Source organism: Tasmannia lanceolata, unplaced genomic scaffold, assembly GCF_043159265.1.
Source record: "Tasmannia lanceolata isolate RefF3 unplaced genomic scaffold, GAP_Taslan_0.1 ptg000015l, whole genome shotgun sequence".
NCBI lineage: Eukaryota > Viridiplantae > Streptophyta > Magnoliopsida > Canellales > Winteraceae > Tasmannia > Tasmannia lanceolata.
The window spans coordinates 63722278-63740165 of NW_027518692.1; the positions used below are offsets into that span (position 1 = coordinate 63722278).

The 17888-nt window shown below is 40.0% G+C and overlaps 2 protein-coding genes across 2 annotated transcripts; one reads left to right on the forward strand and one right to left on the reverse strand.

The window, feature by feature from the left end:
- Positions 1-601: 601 nt before the first annotated feature.
- LOC143892996 (uncharacterized) lies at positions 602-17154 on the forward strand. Its single transcript, XM_077397921.1, has 3 exons — positions 602-2509; positions 2596-2739; positions 16870-17154. Exons 1-2 carry the CDS (start codon positions 986-988, stop codon positions 2689-2691), a joined length of 1620 nt encoding a protein of 539 aa, XP_077254036.1. The 5' UTR covers positions 602-985; the 3' UTR covers positions 2692-2739; positions 16870-17154.
- On the reverse strand, positions 14048-14614 carry LOC143892159 (uncharacterized). The gene has a single exon (XM_077396605.1). The coding sequence runs from the start codon at positions 14612-14614 to the stop codon at positions 14048-14050; it is 567 nt and encodes a 188-aa protein (XP_077252720.1).
- Positions 17155-17888: the final 734 nt, after the last annotated feature.

A 17888-nucleotide genomic window follows, 5' to 3' on the forward strand; every position in this document is an offset into this window, starting at 1 on the left:
TAATCATGATAAAGTTAAATGATGGAGGTCGGGTCGGGCCGACGGGCTGCCCAGTGCCTCAACCCTAACCTAATCCGAACTTAAATCAGGTTGGCTTTTCCCAACCCCAACCCAATCTAACCCAAGGAAATACCAAACCAACACGAGTCGAAATCATGCTGAACCCATCGGATTCGGATTGTGCCCGGCTCAAGTTGAGGCCAACCCTAGCCCAGCCTGAGATAGCATTCCTTCAACCCTAACCCTACCCAACACGCCCCGCCTCTAAATCTCTCAACCCTAAACTAACTCATATAACCTGTATTTTTCCAAATCAGATCATGTTGGGTCCAGGTTCACCTAGGGCCAAACAGAAAAAATATAAAAACGAAAAAACACAACCCTAAGAAAATCACTAAAAAATTTAGAGAGCGGAAGTCAGGTTCGGGTCAGGTCGGTTTGCCAAGGCCTCAACCCTAACCCAACCCAGCCAGGGCTGAAATCAGGTTGAACCTGCCGGGTTCGGGTTGAGCCCAACCCAAAGTTGCACCCACGCAAGACGGAGAGGAGTCCATGTCCCAACTCCCAATTGCCAAATTCAAGAAGATAAACGCGCACATACACCGACCCCCGTGCCCCTGACACTTGTCAACGGGCTGAAATTTCCCCTTTGAGAAGTCGAGGCAGGGAAATAAATCTGGGAAAGGGAAAAAATCCCCAAATCTCCAAAATCAATCTCTTTCTCCTCCTAAAATCACTGTTGCAAAAATCCCCTTCCCCAAACGGAATCTCCCTCTCTTAAAACCACCGGCACATGAACAGCTGCGTTAGGTTTCCAAAGAAGCCTTTCTTTTCCTGCAAAACCCTAACCCTCTCTCCATCTCTTCAAGAAAAAAAGGTTTTACTTACTCTCATAGCGAGAGTTCTACTTCCTTGAAAACTGTATCGGTTTTCGGGTCGATTTTGTCCTTCATTTCTTTCTAGGGTTAGTTTTCCGGCGACATTAATGAAGGAAGCAGAATCTCTACCGGACCATCTCCGTTGCCGGAGAAACGACGGCCGGCAATGGAGGTGTACGAGGCACGCCATGCAGAACAAAAGCTTCTGCAATCTTCACTCTTTCCAAGCTCGCTTGCGGCAGAACAAACAAAAGGTTCCAGATGATATGAAGCTTCAAAGAGGACCCAAAAGTCCCCGTATCACCACCATCTCTTCCCCAAAGAAGAAAACATCAGAACCTTTGCCGGACTCTTCCCCAAAGAAAAAAGCATTAGAAGCTTTACCAGATTCGTCCCCAAAGAAGAAAGCATTAGAAGCTTTACCAGACTCTTCCCCAAAGAAGAAAGCGTTAGAAGTTTTACCGGACGATCTCCGTTGCCGGAGAAATGATGGACATAGTTGGAGGTGTGGGAGGCGCGCCATGAAGAACAGAACCCTCTGCAAACTTCACTGTATACAAGCGCGATGCCGCCAGAAGAAACAGAAGGTTCCAGAAGATATGAAGCTTCAAAGAGGACCTAGAAGCCGCGGTTCCGCCATCTCTTCCCCACGGAAAAAAGCATTAGAAGATTTACCCGACCATCTCCGTTGCCGGAGAAACGACGGGCATAGTTGGAGGTGTGGGAGGGGCGCCATGAAGAACAGAAGCTTCTGTAAGCTTCACTATATCCAAGCGCGCTGTAGGCAGAAGAAAGAGAAGGTTCCAGAAGATATGAAGCTTCAAAGGGGACCCAAAAGCCGCCGTGCCATTGTTATCTCTTCTGCACAGAAGAAAGCATTGGAAGCTTTACCGGACGATCTCCGTTGCCGGAGAAGCAGCCAGAATTGGAGGTGTAAGAGGCGCGCTGTGAAGAACAGAAGCTTATGTAAGATTCACTGTTTCCAAGAGCAATGTTGGCAGAACAAACAGAAGGTTCCAGATGATATGAAGCTTCAAAGAGGACCTAAACCGAAGAAAGAATTGAAGAGGCGCTCGGGATTAGGGTTTCAGGATAAGGCAGGAAAGAAGATGAAGATAATGAAGGGGGATTTGGAGATGGAGTTGATAGAAATGGTTTTGCAGTGGCAAATGGAGAGAAAGAAGCGGCGGATTTCGGAGAAGAATGAAGGGGAATTGAAGGACTTGCCGAATGGGCGGCATTCGAAGAAGAAGAAGAATGGGGGGGAATCAAATGATGTGCCGAATGGGCGGCTTTCGGAGAAGAAGAATGAAGGGGAATTGAAGGACTTGCCGAATGGCAGGATGGCCATATCCCCTGCTCCCGTGGTGGTGGAATTCGGCAATGCTATTAAGCCTTGTGAAAGAAAAGTAGGTTTGGAGGCTGATTCCTTCATTGGAAGGCGAATTCGGTCAAAGAATGCTGAGTCTGTGTCAAAGAATGCCGAGCCTGTTCTGCCCGTGTCAAAGAATGTCGAGCCCGTTCTGCCCGTGTCAAAGAATGCCGAGCCCGTTCTTCCCGTGTCAAAGAATGCCGAGCCTGTTCCGCCCATGTCAAAGAATGCCGAGCCCGTTCCAATGAGTTCTTCCCAGGTTCGTTCAGTTTAGGCTTGTGTATGTTTTCTACTTCTTAGTTTCTTTCGTCATTTGGATTGGTTTTTTTCTTTTTTTTTGTTTAGATTGTTCCTTACGGTCGCAATAAGGTGGGTTCGAGAAGAATTTTAAAGAAGAAATGCCATCAATGCCAGCATAGTTGTGCAGCGACGTGCGTTTGATGTTTGTTGCCAAAAGGAATACTCTTGCATAAACTGCATAGGGGAATGGTAAGGTTTTTTTTTCTCTGTGTTCATTTTGTTCGTGTCTTTCCAATGCGGTTTCAGTACATGGAGAATTCACATGTTTAATGTTTTTATTACGGTCTTAGCTCTTAAATGGAATGTTGAATTCTTTGGATTTGGGATCGTATTTCTTTTGTTGCTAGTTGCTACTATGAGAAGAACATATAATTGATCATGTTATTGTGGAGAAGAAAAAGAAAAAGTGAGGGAGAAGATGGAGTTTCCTTGAGGGAACTCCCATGTAAAATGATATATATATATATATATATATATATATATATATATATATATATATATATATATATATATATATATGCGTGCGTGCGTGTCTAGAGGAAAGTGTTCCTGAGCTATAGCTCAAATAAGCTTATATGAGCTATAGCTCAAAAACACATGTGGCCCAACAGTTTTTGGGGGATCCAAAACATTCACTTGGTAGGCCCTTCCACGGATAGGGTGTGCAGCAAAAATCAGCCCTCTATGATCATCCTAACCCTGCCATTTGTGGAGGGGAAAAATGGGCACACATTGTCTTTCCATTTTCCCCTCCACCTTTGATTGGGTTAGGATGATCTTGCAGGGCTGATTTTTGGTACACACCCTATCCGTGGAAGGGCCTTCCAAATGAATGCTTTAGATCCCCCCAAAAATGTTGGGCCACATGTGTTTTTAAGCTATAGCTTAGGAACACTTTCCTTATATATATATATATATATATATATATATATATATATATATATATATATATATATATATATATAAAAGAGTATAGAGTTACAAATACAAAGACCAAAATGCCCTCTAACACTCCCCCTCAAGCTGAAGTGTATATATCATACAACCCCAACTTGTTACAAAAATCTTACAACTTGGATTTTGCCAATGGTTTAGTGAACACACCAGCCAACGATCTACAAACCTAGTGAAGATGGCACTAATCTCTCCACTCTGAACCTTCTCACGAATGAAGTGACAGTCGACCTCAATATGCTTCGTCCTCTCATGAAACACTGGATTAGAGGTGATATGAAGTGTTGCCCTATTGTCATAATGCAAAGGCATTGGAGATGAAGAATGAATACCAATCTGTCAGAAGAGACCTCAACCATATCAACTCTTCACATGTGTGAGCCATATCTAGGTACTTAGCCTCTACGCTCGATCTAGCCACATCTTGTTTCTTACTGCACCAAGAAACAAGATTTCCTCCCACAAAAGGAATACAAAGGGTGTCGGTATGTGTGGAAGGGCGAATGGGAGGGAGGTGCGGGAATGCGCAATGCGAAATGGGAGGGGGGATTATGTACTATGTGTGGAGGGGGTGGTTGCGCAGGTCGATGCGAGAGAAGAGGGAGAGACGCGATTGAGAAGGGGTTGCACAATGCGAAACGCAAGAGAGAGGAGGGTTGGGGCCACGCACGAGAGAAAGAGGGATTTGCGAGATGGGTCTGCGCAAGGGAAGCGGTTACGCAGGATTGGGTAGCGCGGGGAGGGTGGGGGGGGGGGGGGGGGGGAGGTTGTGAGAAGTGGGATAGCGTAAGGGAGGGTAAGGGGAGAGGTTCAAGTTTTCTTCTTTCCGGTTTTTTTTTCTTGTTTTCTTCATCGGATCAGCTTTGACACCATGTTATTGTGGAGAAGATGGAAGAAGAAGTGAGGGAGAATACCATTAAAAAAAAAAAGTGAGGGAGAAGATGGAGTCTCGTTGAGGGAGCTCCCATGTAAAATGACACACACACACAAGAGAGAGAGAGAGAGTAGGGTTACAAATACAAAGAGCAGAATACATTCTGATGATTTTTTTTTTTGAAAAGGGTAACAATTTTTATTAATAAAAAAAGGGACGAGGAGTCTCCAGGTACAACGCCGAACCATCCGACCGAGGTCGGAGGTTAGAACAGATACATCTAAGAGAACCGGCAGTCGGCTACATTGATAATGATATCCTCCCTATTAACACCCGCCTTGGCAAGGGAATCGGCCCAATCGTTGGCCATTCTCCTCCTCTGTTGGAGGGACGGTCGAAGAGCAGCAACCAGGTCCCTGTTATGGTCTAGCTTCGATGCCAACTGCCAAGGTCCGCAAAACTTGTTGGATGCCCCCACAATAGTGTTGGAGGAATCGCCTTCGACGATTAGGGGGCCAGAATTATGGGTCATAAACCACTGTAATCCGAGCAAAAGTGTCGAAACCTCTACCTCATTCGCATCACAAATCCCGAGAAGGACATAATGAGGTGCCCCAAGAAATCTCGAAATACCCCACCAATTCCAGCTAAGCCAGGATTTCCACCGGAACTCCCATCGAAATTAAACTTTAACAAGCCTTCAGGGGGAGGGACCCACTGCGGTGTGATGGATGATCTAAATTTCTTTTCGGACAGCACCGTGGTGAGGTTTCTGAGGATGATTCCCATTGAGTAAGGGATTCCGCTCTTAGCTTTGGCCCATCTAATAATAGATAGCTTGATATCGAGGATAACGTATGATGCACTTCGTTCTTTCCCCCCAAAGATCCTGTTGTTTCTCTCCAACCATATATGCCAAACAATAGCGTACGAGATAGAGAGCCACATTTCTTCACTGACACTTCCACCAAAGAAGTTGCGCCAAAACATTATCACATTCTTCACATCATCGTCGCTCATCCATGATAGGCCAAAAAATTTAAAGATATTCATCCATACCTGGAAGGAGAAAGGGCATAGAAGGAATAAATGGTTAGTCGATTCTTCGGCATTTTTTGCACAAAGTGCATCACTGAGCCATACTGAGACCCCGACGTTTCAGCCTATCACATGTATTGAGTCCGTTGAGAAGCAAGGTCCATGTAAAAGCCCGCACACGAGGGGGAGCCGCAGCGCTCCAAATTGATGCACTGTGGGGAGGGCTGATCGCAGTTATCGTTTAGTTTGTGAAAAAAAGGTCTATGCTATCATCAAAACTCAAAACCATCTTTCGTTTTCATTTTTCATATTCCATCAGTGATCTAATGAAACCAATGTTTAAAAATGCGGATGCAGCTCAAAATGCAGCCAAGAAAAGTCCTTGTCGGCTCGGCGGGGACGTGGCTAACAACGCGGTTGACGCAGCTAAGTACTCGGTTGACGCAGTTGTATCTCATGAGAGTCAAAGAAATTTTTATTAACTCTATAGGGCAAAACACGGAACACAGCCAAGAGAAAAGGGAGTCGACTCGGGGGAGTCCGCGATGACGGGAGGAGCTTTAAAACTATGAATGAAACCATGTTGATCCTTAGATAATGTCCAAGTGTTTCTCTCTTTGTCCCTGTTGGATTTCCAAGGATTCTGTTTCATAGCGACGTATCATCGTTTTTAGCCCCCTTGTGTTAGAGATCTGTTTTTATGGGGTTAAAGGAGAAGTTTAGGGTTTGTATGAGAATAGAAGAGAGAAAAGGAGAAGGAGAAGAGTATGTTCACATGACGAAGTGTCTGTCGCACTCCGTCCACTTCGATCTGCTCTGTTCGATCTTGTTGTACTCTGTTCGATCTTGTTGTACTGTATTATATGCAATGTTGATCACTACCTTGTTGTTGCATTACAAGCTCATAGGTTCTAGATTTTTTTTTTTTCTTAATGGTTCGTAGGTTCTTGAACTTATGTAATAGAATCCTTAGCCATAAGAGCTCGCACACCCCATTTTGTATTGTATCGTCCGTAAAATGCAGACCATTTCTCACTGTTTGCAAGAATGGTACAAAATGTAAGAATCAAACATACCGACATAAATCTATTCTGATCCTGCCTGTTTTGTTTCGTTTTGTCCGTTCCAGACGAAACAGGAAATGCCTTGTTTCCTCTAGAATCGCAAATTCTTTTGAAAAAAAATAAATCTATAAACGCCCTCCAATGGCTCTTGTTTGTAAACGCTCTTGTTTGAAGAAAAAAAATATCTATAAATGCCCTCCATTTCTCACTGTTTGCAAGAATGGTACAAAATGTAAGAATCAAACATACCGACATAAATCTATTCTGATCCTGCCTGTTTTGTTTCGTTTTGTCCGTTCCAGACAAAACAGGAAATGCCTTGTTTCCTCTAGAATCGCAAATTCTTTTGAAAAAAAAAATCTATAAACGCCCTTCAATATTAAATTTTATTTGTAACAATTATAGTTAGCACTTGCCATAAAAATAAAAATAAAATTATATTTAGCACTTGGCGCTTATCATTTTGTATGAATAACTATTCTTATTTTCATTGACCTATTCCAATAAATTGTATGTTTTAAGCAATAAAATGTGTATTTTTATTAAATTTGGTTGGTATAATGGTTTCTTATAATTTTCTAATTTTTTATCAACTTTTAAATATTAAAAAAAAATCTTGGTTCGTAGTATCTTTTCTAAAAACGAAACATCGAAACAGACGAAACTCCAAAATGTCCCGTTTCACTAACCAAATTGAAACGCCAAACGTCGAACAAAACGGAATCGTCAATTATGGATGTGCTTGTATTTTGCCTCATTTGCTTGACCTGTCACTTAGTCAATTTGAGCCGGGTAGATCCTTTCACCTTCTTCATGAAAATTTTCTAAAGGATTCATTAGCCGACCCCAACTAGTTTGAGACGAAGGCTTAGTTGAGTTGAGTTGTGTGCTTGACCTGGCCTCTAATGGTTGCTTCTTACTCTCCAACTAACCAGGTTGCCTGTATCATAAGAACAATTGCCATAGATGGACCTATGATCTACAACTGATCCTTCCCAATTTGCATCAATTTATGCCTCAAGGCTACCATGCCCATGGTTATTAAACAATAACCCTTTACTACGGGAGGCTTTAAGATACTTGAGAATTCGATGCTGCCTCCAGTTGATTAGTCCAAGGAGAATGCATGAATTGGCTGGTCACACTAACTACATAGGCAATGCTTGGTCTAAGTGAAAGAGAGGTAGATCAGCCTACCAACAAATCTTTGTAACATTCTTGCATCAAGAGGAGGATTGCCATCAACTTTATTCAACCTGTGGTGTGATTCTATACGTGTCAACCAGCTTAAACCCAAGCATGCTAGTTTCACCCAACAGATCGAGAATATATTTTCTCTAAGAAATAAATATTTCTTTTTTAGATCGAGCTACCTCGATTATTTTTTTTAGGACACTCTCATTGTGTATGCGGATGATCGAGGTACCTTGATTATAAGAAAATACATCAAGGGACCTAGATGTTTCCCCTCAAATTTTGTTCCTAGGTTTTTTTTTTTTCAAGTGTTGCACTTCCTCATTGTCATAACTTGTACCCACTATATCACCCACATACACAATGAGAGTAGTGATATTGCTAAACTTTCGCTTGAAAAACAAAGTGTGGTCTTCTTGGCTCCGCAAGTATCCAACTCTCTTAAGGGCTCCACTAAACCTCTCAAACGAAGCATGTGGGGACTTTCAACTCATCAAGAGCCTTCTTTAGATTACATACTTTCTCTTCGCTACGTGTATAATTGAATCTAGGTGGTTTCATCATGTAGGTCTCCTCTTGCAAGTCTCCATGAAGGAAAGCATTAATTATCATAGTTGCCATAGTGGGAAGAGGAAGCGAGGAGCGAGGAGTTTAGAAAAGGAAAAATGGGGGAAGTGAAAATCTCTAGAGAAAGTAAAGAGGAAACACGTGGGGAGCTTCCATGAAAGTCAACATGAAGCATGTAGTTAGCCTCATTGAAGTGAATAAGAAGTGTATAGAACAACTATGGTTAGAGTAGGTTAAGGAGGAATGATTAATGTAGGCATAATGCTCAAACTCTTACTAGTTGTACGAGTGAACTCCCGAGTCAAGTCGAGACAATGAGCTTTCGAGACGAGTTGCATAGGTGACTCGCCTGTATTGAAGAGTCTTCCGAGTCGTCTGGTGACTCGAACGCGTCGATGCGAGTCTACTTGAAAAAAATAAGACTTTACGAGTCGAGTCACTGGGCTAGGCTTTCTTCTTTTGATGGTTTAAAATGTGGAAGTTGGAACTTATAACTTAATTTATTTTTGTGCATGCAAGTTACAAGCATATAGTTATTTATATTTTTGGCTTAGTGCTTTATCCATGTGCTATTGGGTTATATTTTTTACACGCTTCGTCTTTTGATATATTATTATATTTTTTTCAACTAAATTTTAGTTCTTGTCAAAAACTCTTACAAGTTAGGAGTCATAAAATTAAGAAATCGAGTCACGGATTGACAACTATGAATGTAGGTAAGGAAGCGTGTAGAATGATTGGTTACAATAGGTTTAATATTGGTAAGGATTACAAGTAGTAAAGAAGACCTAGTGACAGAATAGAATTACAATTTTTTGGAATTTTTTTTGAATGGTAAGCTTTCGGGATTTGTAGTTTCACATGTTTTTATTCATGTAAATTTAATGTTACATTTTTTGGAAAAAGATCCACATAAGTTTCATCAGGAATGGTTAATGGTTAATGTAGGTAAGGAAGTGTGTAGAACGAGTATGGTTACAGTAGGTTAGGGAGGAAGCTTTAATGTTGGTAAGGATTACAAGTAGACTGAATAGAATTACAAGTTTTAGGGATTTTTTTTGAATGGTAAGTTTTAGGGATTTATAGTTTCACATGTTTTTTATTCATGTAAATTTAATGTCACGTTTTCGGAAAAAGATCCAAGTTTCATTTGAAACTTAAGATGAGTTTTTAAGTTTTAAATACACTCCTTCGACATTATCAAAAGGAGAAAAATACTCTTTTAGGAAAAAATAATCACTTAAATGGGGAGCGTACTCTAATTAAGAGGAAATGTGTAGGAAGCATGGGGGAAGTTGCCCTTCTCCTAAAATTTGGAAGCGAGAAAAACTTAGTGAAACGAGCTTTTGGGATCCCCACATGCTTCCTATGCATTTTCTCTTAATTAGAGGATGTTTCCCCTACATTTGGGAAGCTAGAGGAGCTTTACTTTCAAAGTGAGCTCTCATCCAACTAGAAAGTTTTCGGTAGCCGTGTTATTTACTTCCATCTAGTGCAACGAATAAGATAGGTTGGCTGCAAGGGAGAGGATTGTTGGAATGAAACCAACTAGATGGAGGGAGAATATGAGATTCAAGAGAAGAAAATTGTTCTCTTGGTGTCAAACAGACAAAGAATGAAGCCCAAGTTGTTACACTAGTCGAGAGACTTCAAATTCACTAAAATGGCTTACAAAAGAAGAAGATACAATGCCCAAAATATAGGCTACATGTGAAATCAGAGAATAACATTTCATAACTACACTTAGCTTCCCTAAGCTACCACAACACATTAACAAATGTTAATTAAATGACTTGTACAATTCCAAGACAAGAAACTTAGTCCCTAGAACATTAACTCCTCAAAAGTAGATTAACATTTCATAACTACTCTTAGCTTCCCTAAGCTACCACAACACATTTACAAATGTAAAGTAAATGACTCGTACAATTCCAAAACATTAAATTAAGTCCCTAGAACATTAACTCTTCAAAAGTAGATTTCCAATGTAGTCAAGTTAATGTGCAAGCTCCCAATGTAGTAAACATTGTAGCCAAGTTCTCATGCAGGAACATTCAATGAGTGCATGGCAAGCTCAATGCAAGTAATAAGTTCCAAGACAATGGGTAGTCAAAAGGTCAAGTGGATAAGTGGTCAAGCTTATATTTCCAACAACCCCCATTAAGATGGACCACTACCATGCTGAGTTATATCTTCATATTGATGAATGTATCAAACTTCAAAGCCTTTGTAAAAATATCCACAACTTAGATCTTGAGTTTTACAAAAACGAAGGTTGATAACTCTATCCTTGACTCAGTCTCGAATGAAATGATATTTGATCCTTATGTGCTTGCTTTTCCATGAAAAACTGGATTCTTTGTGAATGAAATCGCCGAACTATTATCACAAAATAAATTTGTACCACTTTCTCGTGGATATTTGAGTTCTTCTAACACCCATCGTAGCTAAAGAGCTTGACAACCCGCCGAAGCTAATGAAATGTACTCCAATTCCACCGTAGAAAGAGCAACAACCGATTGCTTCTTTGATGCCCATGTAATTGTACCTGAACTAATATTAAAAACATAGCTGGATTACTATCACCATAACCAACTATCACATATCCTTTGATCTTGAATATCTTCACCTTTTACTCTTAATTGATTCATAAGAGAAATAAACCGATTGAAAAAATCTTCAACCGATTTCAAATCCTTCATCTTTAATAAATTAAACTCACATCTAAGAGTTTGTAATCTTACGAACATTACTTTTTCTCCTCTTTGTATGATGTATAGAGAATATCCCATGCTTCTTTTGCCGAAGTCACCGATGAAATTCGTTCAAAGATGACTTTACCCACCGCTTGATGGATGAAGAACAAAAGCCGTCTTGTTCTTGTCCTTGCGATTCTCTTTCAACTCATTGAGTTGTTGTGGATTGAGAGCCATTTGATCATTTGTTTCTTCAAAGTCGGCCTCAACATTATCCCATAGATCTTGAGATCCATACAACACCTTCATTTGAATGCTCCATTGATTGTAGTTTTTGCCGTTGAATCGAGGAATTTGAGATTGCAACATATTGTTGGAAGCCATGATTAACCTTCAACCTTGCTCTGATACCACTTTGTTGGAATGAAACCAACTAGATGGAGGGACAAGATGAGATTTAAGAGAAGAAAATTGTTCTTTTGATGACAAACACGCAAAGAATGAAGCCTAAGTTGTTGCACCAAATTTCACTAAAATGGCTTACAAAAGAAGAAGATACAAGGCCCAAAATATAGGCTACATGTGAAATCCAAAATTTACATTTCATAACTACACTTTTTTTTAATGGCAATTTCATAAGTCATAACTACACTTAGCTTCCCTAAGCTGCCGCTAACACATTAACAAGTGTAAAGTAAATGACTTGTACAATTCCAAAACAATAAACTAAGTCCCTAGAACATCAACTCCCAAAAAGTAGATTTCTAATGTAGTCAAGTCAATGTTGCAAGCTCCCAATGTAGTAACCAATGTAGCCAAGTCCTAATGTTGGAACATTCAATGGGTGCATGGCAAGCTCCGTGCAAGTAACAATTTCCAAGACAATGGATGGTCAAAAGGTCAAGTGGATAAGTGGTCAAGCTTATATTTCCAACTAGGATTGAGTTCATAGTACTCAAATTCCATATGTCCACACACAGCCTTTGGCATGCAACCGGGCCTTGTACCTCTCTATGGAGCCATACTTTATACTTCACCGTGCGGACCCATTTACACCCAATGCAGTTGAATAAAAAACAAAGAGAACCCTTAAAGACACAAGGGGCATCATATATCTTTTACTTAAATATTAGACTGAATTAATTCAAGTATGTAGATAACTGATATGCTTCCCAGTATAAATGGATTGGGAAACATAAGCCAACCATTTCCAATCTCAATATCAGAAAACAGAAAATAACATAAAAAAAGTAAAGAAATTGCCAAAGAGAAGGAAAATTACAGATCAACCAAGATGATGTCCGTGGAGGAAGTGATGGGGAGAAGAGAGAAAAGATCTTGAACACTCATCGGCCAAACGTTTTAACTTGGCGGTGTAGAGGCCACCATGTTATTGAAATGAATCATCTGTTGGAACCCCCAACAAGCATAAATTCATAACACCTACCGGCATCTGCGATGCTAACGAGGCTGAGGCAAGGGCACTTCTCTTTGGTGTTAGGTGGTATGTTAAATACAATCTTGGTCCGCTCATCATGGAAGGAGACTCTTCCAATGCCATCGCTTGGGCATCCAACGATTCGGCGGGTCTGTGGCGGCTATCCTCTCTTAGATGAAACCAGAGATCTGGTCCGTATTATCTTCCTCGATTGGTGCATATGCGGCGATCCGCAAATACTGATTGGATGGACTGGCGTAAGAGGGTACTCATCGGGCTTCCCCCCTCGTAATATGCGAGGCATCATTTCTTGATGGTTTCCGCACGGCACTGTTATCGTTGGACCCTCTGGGTCGCCAGTGATTAAAGTCTTGTCTACTGGGGACATCTTGTCCCCTCTCTATTGTATGACTTTTATTTTATGGAATAAAATGTTTTCTTTCAAAAAAAAAATAACACCGCCATCACTCGATATCCCACTCCATTCCAATCCATAAAAGGTTGAAGAATTTCCCTTGTCTAGACACTTGTCATAGTGTTCCTTCAAAAACAACCACCTTTTTTTCTTTTCCCTCACCCTCTCCCGATTCCACTCACATGAAAATCAAGAAAATGCCTCGACTATTGTGTCAATGTATATTGTAACAAGAGGAATGATAGATGCAAGGGCCTTCTTTATGCAAGGGCTAAAGAAGGTCCCTTGAATAGATCCACATCATTAAGTGCAACCGAATTCATTTTCTCAACCGTCTTTAAACACAACGTGGATCTATTCAAGGGCCCTTCCCTAGCCCTTGCATAAAGAGAGCCCTTGCATCTATCATTCCTCTTGTAAAAAATATTAAAGTAACACCAATAGTGTAACCAGGAGGCTCGTTGTTGTCAACAGAGAGGTAGATGGAACGAACCCCAGTTGGCACCGTAGAGGGGCAAGAGCATTGGTGGATCAGCAGTCTTGAGCAGCAGGAAGAAGCAAGAGTGACAACAGGCCTGTGATTCGATGTCGCAACTGCTGGTGGTTGCGACCAAGAAGATCAGATCGATAATCTTCTGGAGGGGACTATGGTCGAAAATTGAGATGTCCAACACGGTGGAATTTTTTCTGACATGGCGTCGGTTGAGGCATATCCGGTACGAGGGAGCTAGTGGGGGTGTTCATATCGGATCTCGTCTAGAGAGAGGTGACGTGGAAGAGATAAAAAAACGAGTTAGGGATGTAGCCCGGAAAACTCATTAAATAGCATTTTGGAAGCGACAACTATCCACTCCATAACTTCTGGGTTAAGAAGCCCAATAATTAACTAAATGCATTTTTTAATTAATGACGGACAACATTCTTTTGTTTTTTTAATTGTTTAAGTAAAAAGGACTAAAAGCCTTACTATGGTTGCCGAGTGCAACCTAACTTAGCTGAATAGATTGACAATGTTATTATTGAAAAATTATCATTTCCTCTTAAAGATTTAGCTCCTACTCATGATATGGCTACCGATCAGAATATTAAACTCTTCTAAAACTACTCTGTCATTTGGATGGAACTTGAACTAATAATATTTTTTTTTGGAAAATTGACAATTTATTAATCTTTAAGTAAAATAGGACAGGACAAGCTGTCCCTTCCAATTACAGAGAGTGGATCAAAGATCTAGGAATAACTCAAAACATGTAAGAGTTACAGAGAAGATACAATCATCATTTCATCCCTGAGGACTCCAGCCTTTGCCAATATGTCCGCCGCCTCATTAGCTGATTGCCTCCGGTGCTCAATCTTGGGATCCAGAACTCGGATTAAGTCCAGGATTTCCGCTAATAGATCTTGGAGTTTCCACGGGCCATTCGAATGCCCAGATGCCCATGCAACTACATTGGTCGAGTCGCCTTCCACTATTAGTGGCCGTTGATTGTTCTCATATGCCCACTGTAGACCAAAAAGCAGAACTCTCACTTCAGCTTCGTTAGCATCGCATATTCCCACCAGTCCTGAGAACGACATAATTATAGCTGCTTTATCGTCCCTTATTAGCCCTCCTATACCTGCCATCCCAGCGTTGCCTATTGAGCTTCCATCAAAATTAAGCTTAAGCCATCCTGCCGGCGGTGCCTTCCATTTCGGTTGTGGTTTGGTCCGAATTGTTTTGTCCCAAATTATGGACCACCAATTTTTTATAAGATCTTCTACTCCATAAGGGATTTTCTTTTTCACTTTAGCCCAAGTTATAATCTCCACCTTGATTTCCATCGCCAGCCTACCAGAAGACCTGGTCTTGCCTCTACCTCTAGACTCTGATCTTGTTCATCGTGGAAAAATTAACCAATAATATCATTCAAAAATAAATAAAAATTAACCAATTATGATCACCTGTAAATCTAAAGATGTGATGAGGGTCTGCAATATCATCAGTCCTATTGCTTTGTGGACATTGTTACTTGAAGGCTAATTGGTGTGAATTGAAAATTAGCAGAGAATCCACTAGCAAGTTGACCAGAGAAACTATTTTGAGGAAGAATGGTGCCATAATTTGTAGATCTATTAGTGTTGTGACTTGTGACCCTAAATCTATTGGCTTGAGAATCCTCTATTTTAGAGGAGCTTTATTCCAAAGGTTGATTGATTAGCTTCGATAGAATTCTTTAAACTTTCTTTGTGGGTGATTATCCTTTTCTTATGTTGGTATTCATCTTCCTAGATTTTCCTACCAGAAATTTTCTGTTTTATTATTGGAGGAGAGTTCTTTTTCTCTTTCTAGAGGAGAGGATCTCCTAGTTTAAGAAAGTTGCTAAAGATAAAAGAAAAGAAAATGCTTACAAAATATTTTACTTGTGTTTTCTTCTTTTTCTTCTGGTGGAAATCCTGTAAAATCACGTAAACATATTTAAGTATATGCAAATGATAGAATTTAAAGATGAAACTTCGGGAAATGCTACAATAAGAACAAATACACACTTAGAAATCATCACATAAGCAAGACAACCATCCATAACAGTTTAAAAATATCGAACACAGAGTGACATGCACTGTCACTATGACAGTGACAGTGACGTAAACTTTGCCACTCTTCTATGAAATGAATCCTATAGAAAATCCTTCTTCATGAAAATTTTCTAAAGGATTCATTAGACGACCCCAACTAGTTTAGGAGAAAGGCTTAGCTGAGTTGAGTTGAGTATAGTGACATGCACTGTCGCGCATGCCTGATATAGTACATAAATTTCACATGTGATTCATATAAATATCTATACACAATACTTGCACCCCAGTATACGATTCATTTAAATATAATTATGTAATACATGCAGATATAGTATTCTATTATTACACTTGTGATTTTGGTTTATGCATTTCGATTGGTTGGCTTTGGGCGGGGATGGAAACAGAAACATCATTGTCGTTTCGTGTCAGTTTTGGAGGAAATTTAAAACTATGTTGGTGTGGCATGTAGTTAATGGGAGATTTTGTTTTATGCTTGTAAATGAGGCAGTGACTCAAATAAGCAATATCATGGGCCTGGGAGTTGTTTATGAACTTCAGCCATCATCTTAACTGCATGGGATGGAATTATAGAAAGCAAGGAACACAATCCTATACGATGGTCCAAAACCCATTCTGGAGCTATGTTTATTTTTTTATTTTTTGAATGATAGCTATGAAAAAGTTGCATTACAATTTTTTGAAATTTCCAGCAAAAGTTCTTCCATTGAAGATGTGAGGAGGAAGTTAAAATGATTTACATGGCCTCATGTGAAAGAGAAACATGAACATGCGCAATACGTAAGTGTCAATTGGGTGGAAAGTATGTATGTGGATGTGTAGAACTACAAATGGCTGTCATGTTCATAATAAGTCGACTGAAGGTTGGACAATCAGAAACAAAAAAGGCTGTTCTTTTGCATTTTATGGTTTTCATGGTCCAGTTTCAATTTGCATTTTAGGGAGGGAAAGAGAAAATCTTTCAAGAAGACGGGATATTGAGAATCAAGCAATAAAAAAATGTTAATCATTTATCTTTAGAGGAATCAGCTTGGAGAGATCCTTTTGGTGGGGGGAGGTTATTCCTACATCTTGTCGGCTAAGTGATGCTTAGAAGTTGGTGGGGATTATTGATGAGATCAAAGAGCTTAGTGCTGAAAATAATACTTCCTCTCGTATGTCAAAATGTTCTAATGAGATGGCGAATTCTCTTGCTTGGTGGGTGAGTTTAGAGGTCATAGAGTTTGTATTCTTGCTTTTATCTTTGAAAAGTGTTCTTTATCATCTCAAAAAAAAAAAAAAAGAGGAATTAAAATGATTTTATAGAATATGTACTGGTTTCTTTGGGCATTACATTCCTGGGAGGCTCTAAAACCTTATTTTGTTTTCCCTACAATTCTCGTATTTTATTCTTAACTGAAATTTAAGCGGGTTAACCTTATGTTGTTGTTTGCACGTTGTTCAGTGTATCTTGTTTTTCAATCTGAATTGGATTTGGATTTTGAACTATTATTCATTGGTAACAGGTAGAATTTGGGATGGTTAATTTTGCTTCTGGCGCATAGGACTTGCAACTGTATTGCTTTTGCATGTAGCAGTTTCCCACCTATTCGAGTTTCTTCTTCATTCCAGAAGTTGGAAAGCAACTAATCCTAGGGGAGCATAGGTCTAACTTGAGCCGTTTGCATCTCATTTGTGTACGTAAGTTTGAGTCTAGTATGTAATTACTAGTCCATTGCTCACTTGAAATAATTCAAATGACAATCAGTAACTTTCAAAAGCTCAACAATGTTGTTGAAACGTTTGCTCTAGAGGGGTCCTGTAGAAGGGAAACTCGTACCTCTAATTGCTTGATTTGGGCAAGTGATCAAACCAGTGGTCGATGAACCTCGCCTGTGAGCGGTTGAAATGCTGCCGATTTAATTATGCGGAAGTCCTAACAAATCCCTAAAATAAAATAGGGTTTTTTTGCAAAAGAAGTCTCCTACTCTGCCATTTTGTTAAAAAAAAAAGAGTCTCCTACTATGCCATATTTCTAAAAAGAGTAGTGTGGTTTGCTCATTTTCAAAATAATTTGTTACCTTTGGTCATATTTTGCGAATAAAATCGTGACGGGTAGTTTCCAGACATGATGCTTGACAAGAGTTGATTTTGATTTCTAAAAAGATAGAAGTATACTCTTATTTTTAATGAGATTTACTATCGATCAATGTAATTAAGAGTTTTGATGCAATTTGTTTGAAGAGAAATAAGAGTTTAAAAACTCTTGGTGTTTTGCCTCTTGCTCACGGGAATGGGATGAATCTGGGCCTTTCCTGTGCACATCCGCTAAGGCACAAGGCCTTAATTCTACTTAATGGATGAGGCCTTCCTTCCCTCGACATAGAGGCGTACTCATTAAAAAGGATGAGTGGAGGGGTGCCTCCTCATGTTACTGTGGGTACACTTTTTGCTCAGGAGACCTTGATTCCCTTTGATATTTCTAAAAAGATCATTCAATCAAGTTGTGGCCGGTGGCAATGGGCTGCATTTGTGATTCCTAATG

Coding starts and splice junctions, on each gene's coding strand:
- LOC143892996 (XM_077397921.1), top strand. CDS start 986: ATGAAGGAAGCAGAATCTCTACCGGACCATCTCCGTTGCCGGAGAAAC. Junction 2,510..2,595: donor TTCCAATGAGTTCTTCCCAG/GTTCGTTCAGTT, acceptor TTTTTTGTTTAG/ATTGTTCCTTACGGTCGCAA.
- LOC143892159 (XM_077396605.1), bottom strand. CDS start 14,614: ATGGAAATCAAGGTGGAGATTATAACTTGGGCTAAAGTGAAAAAGAAA.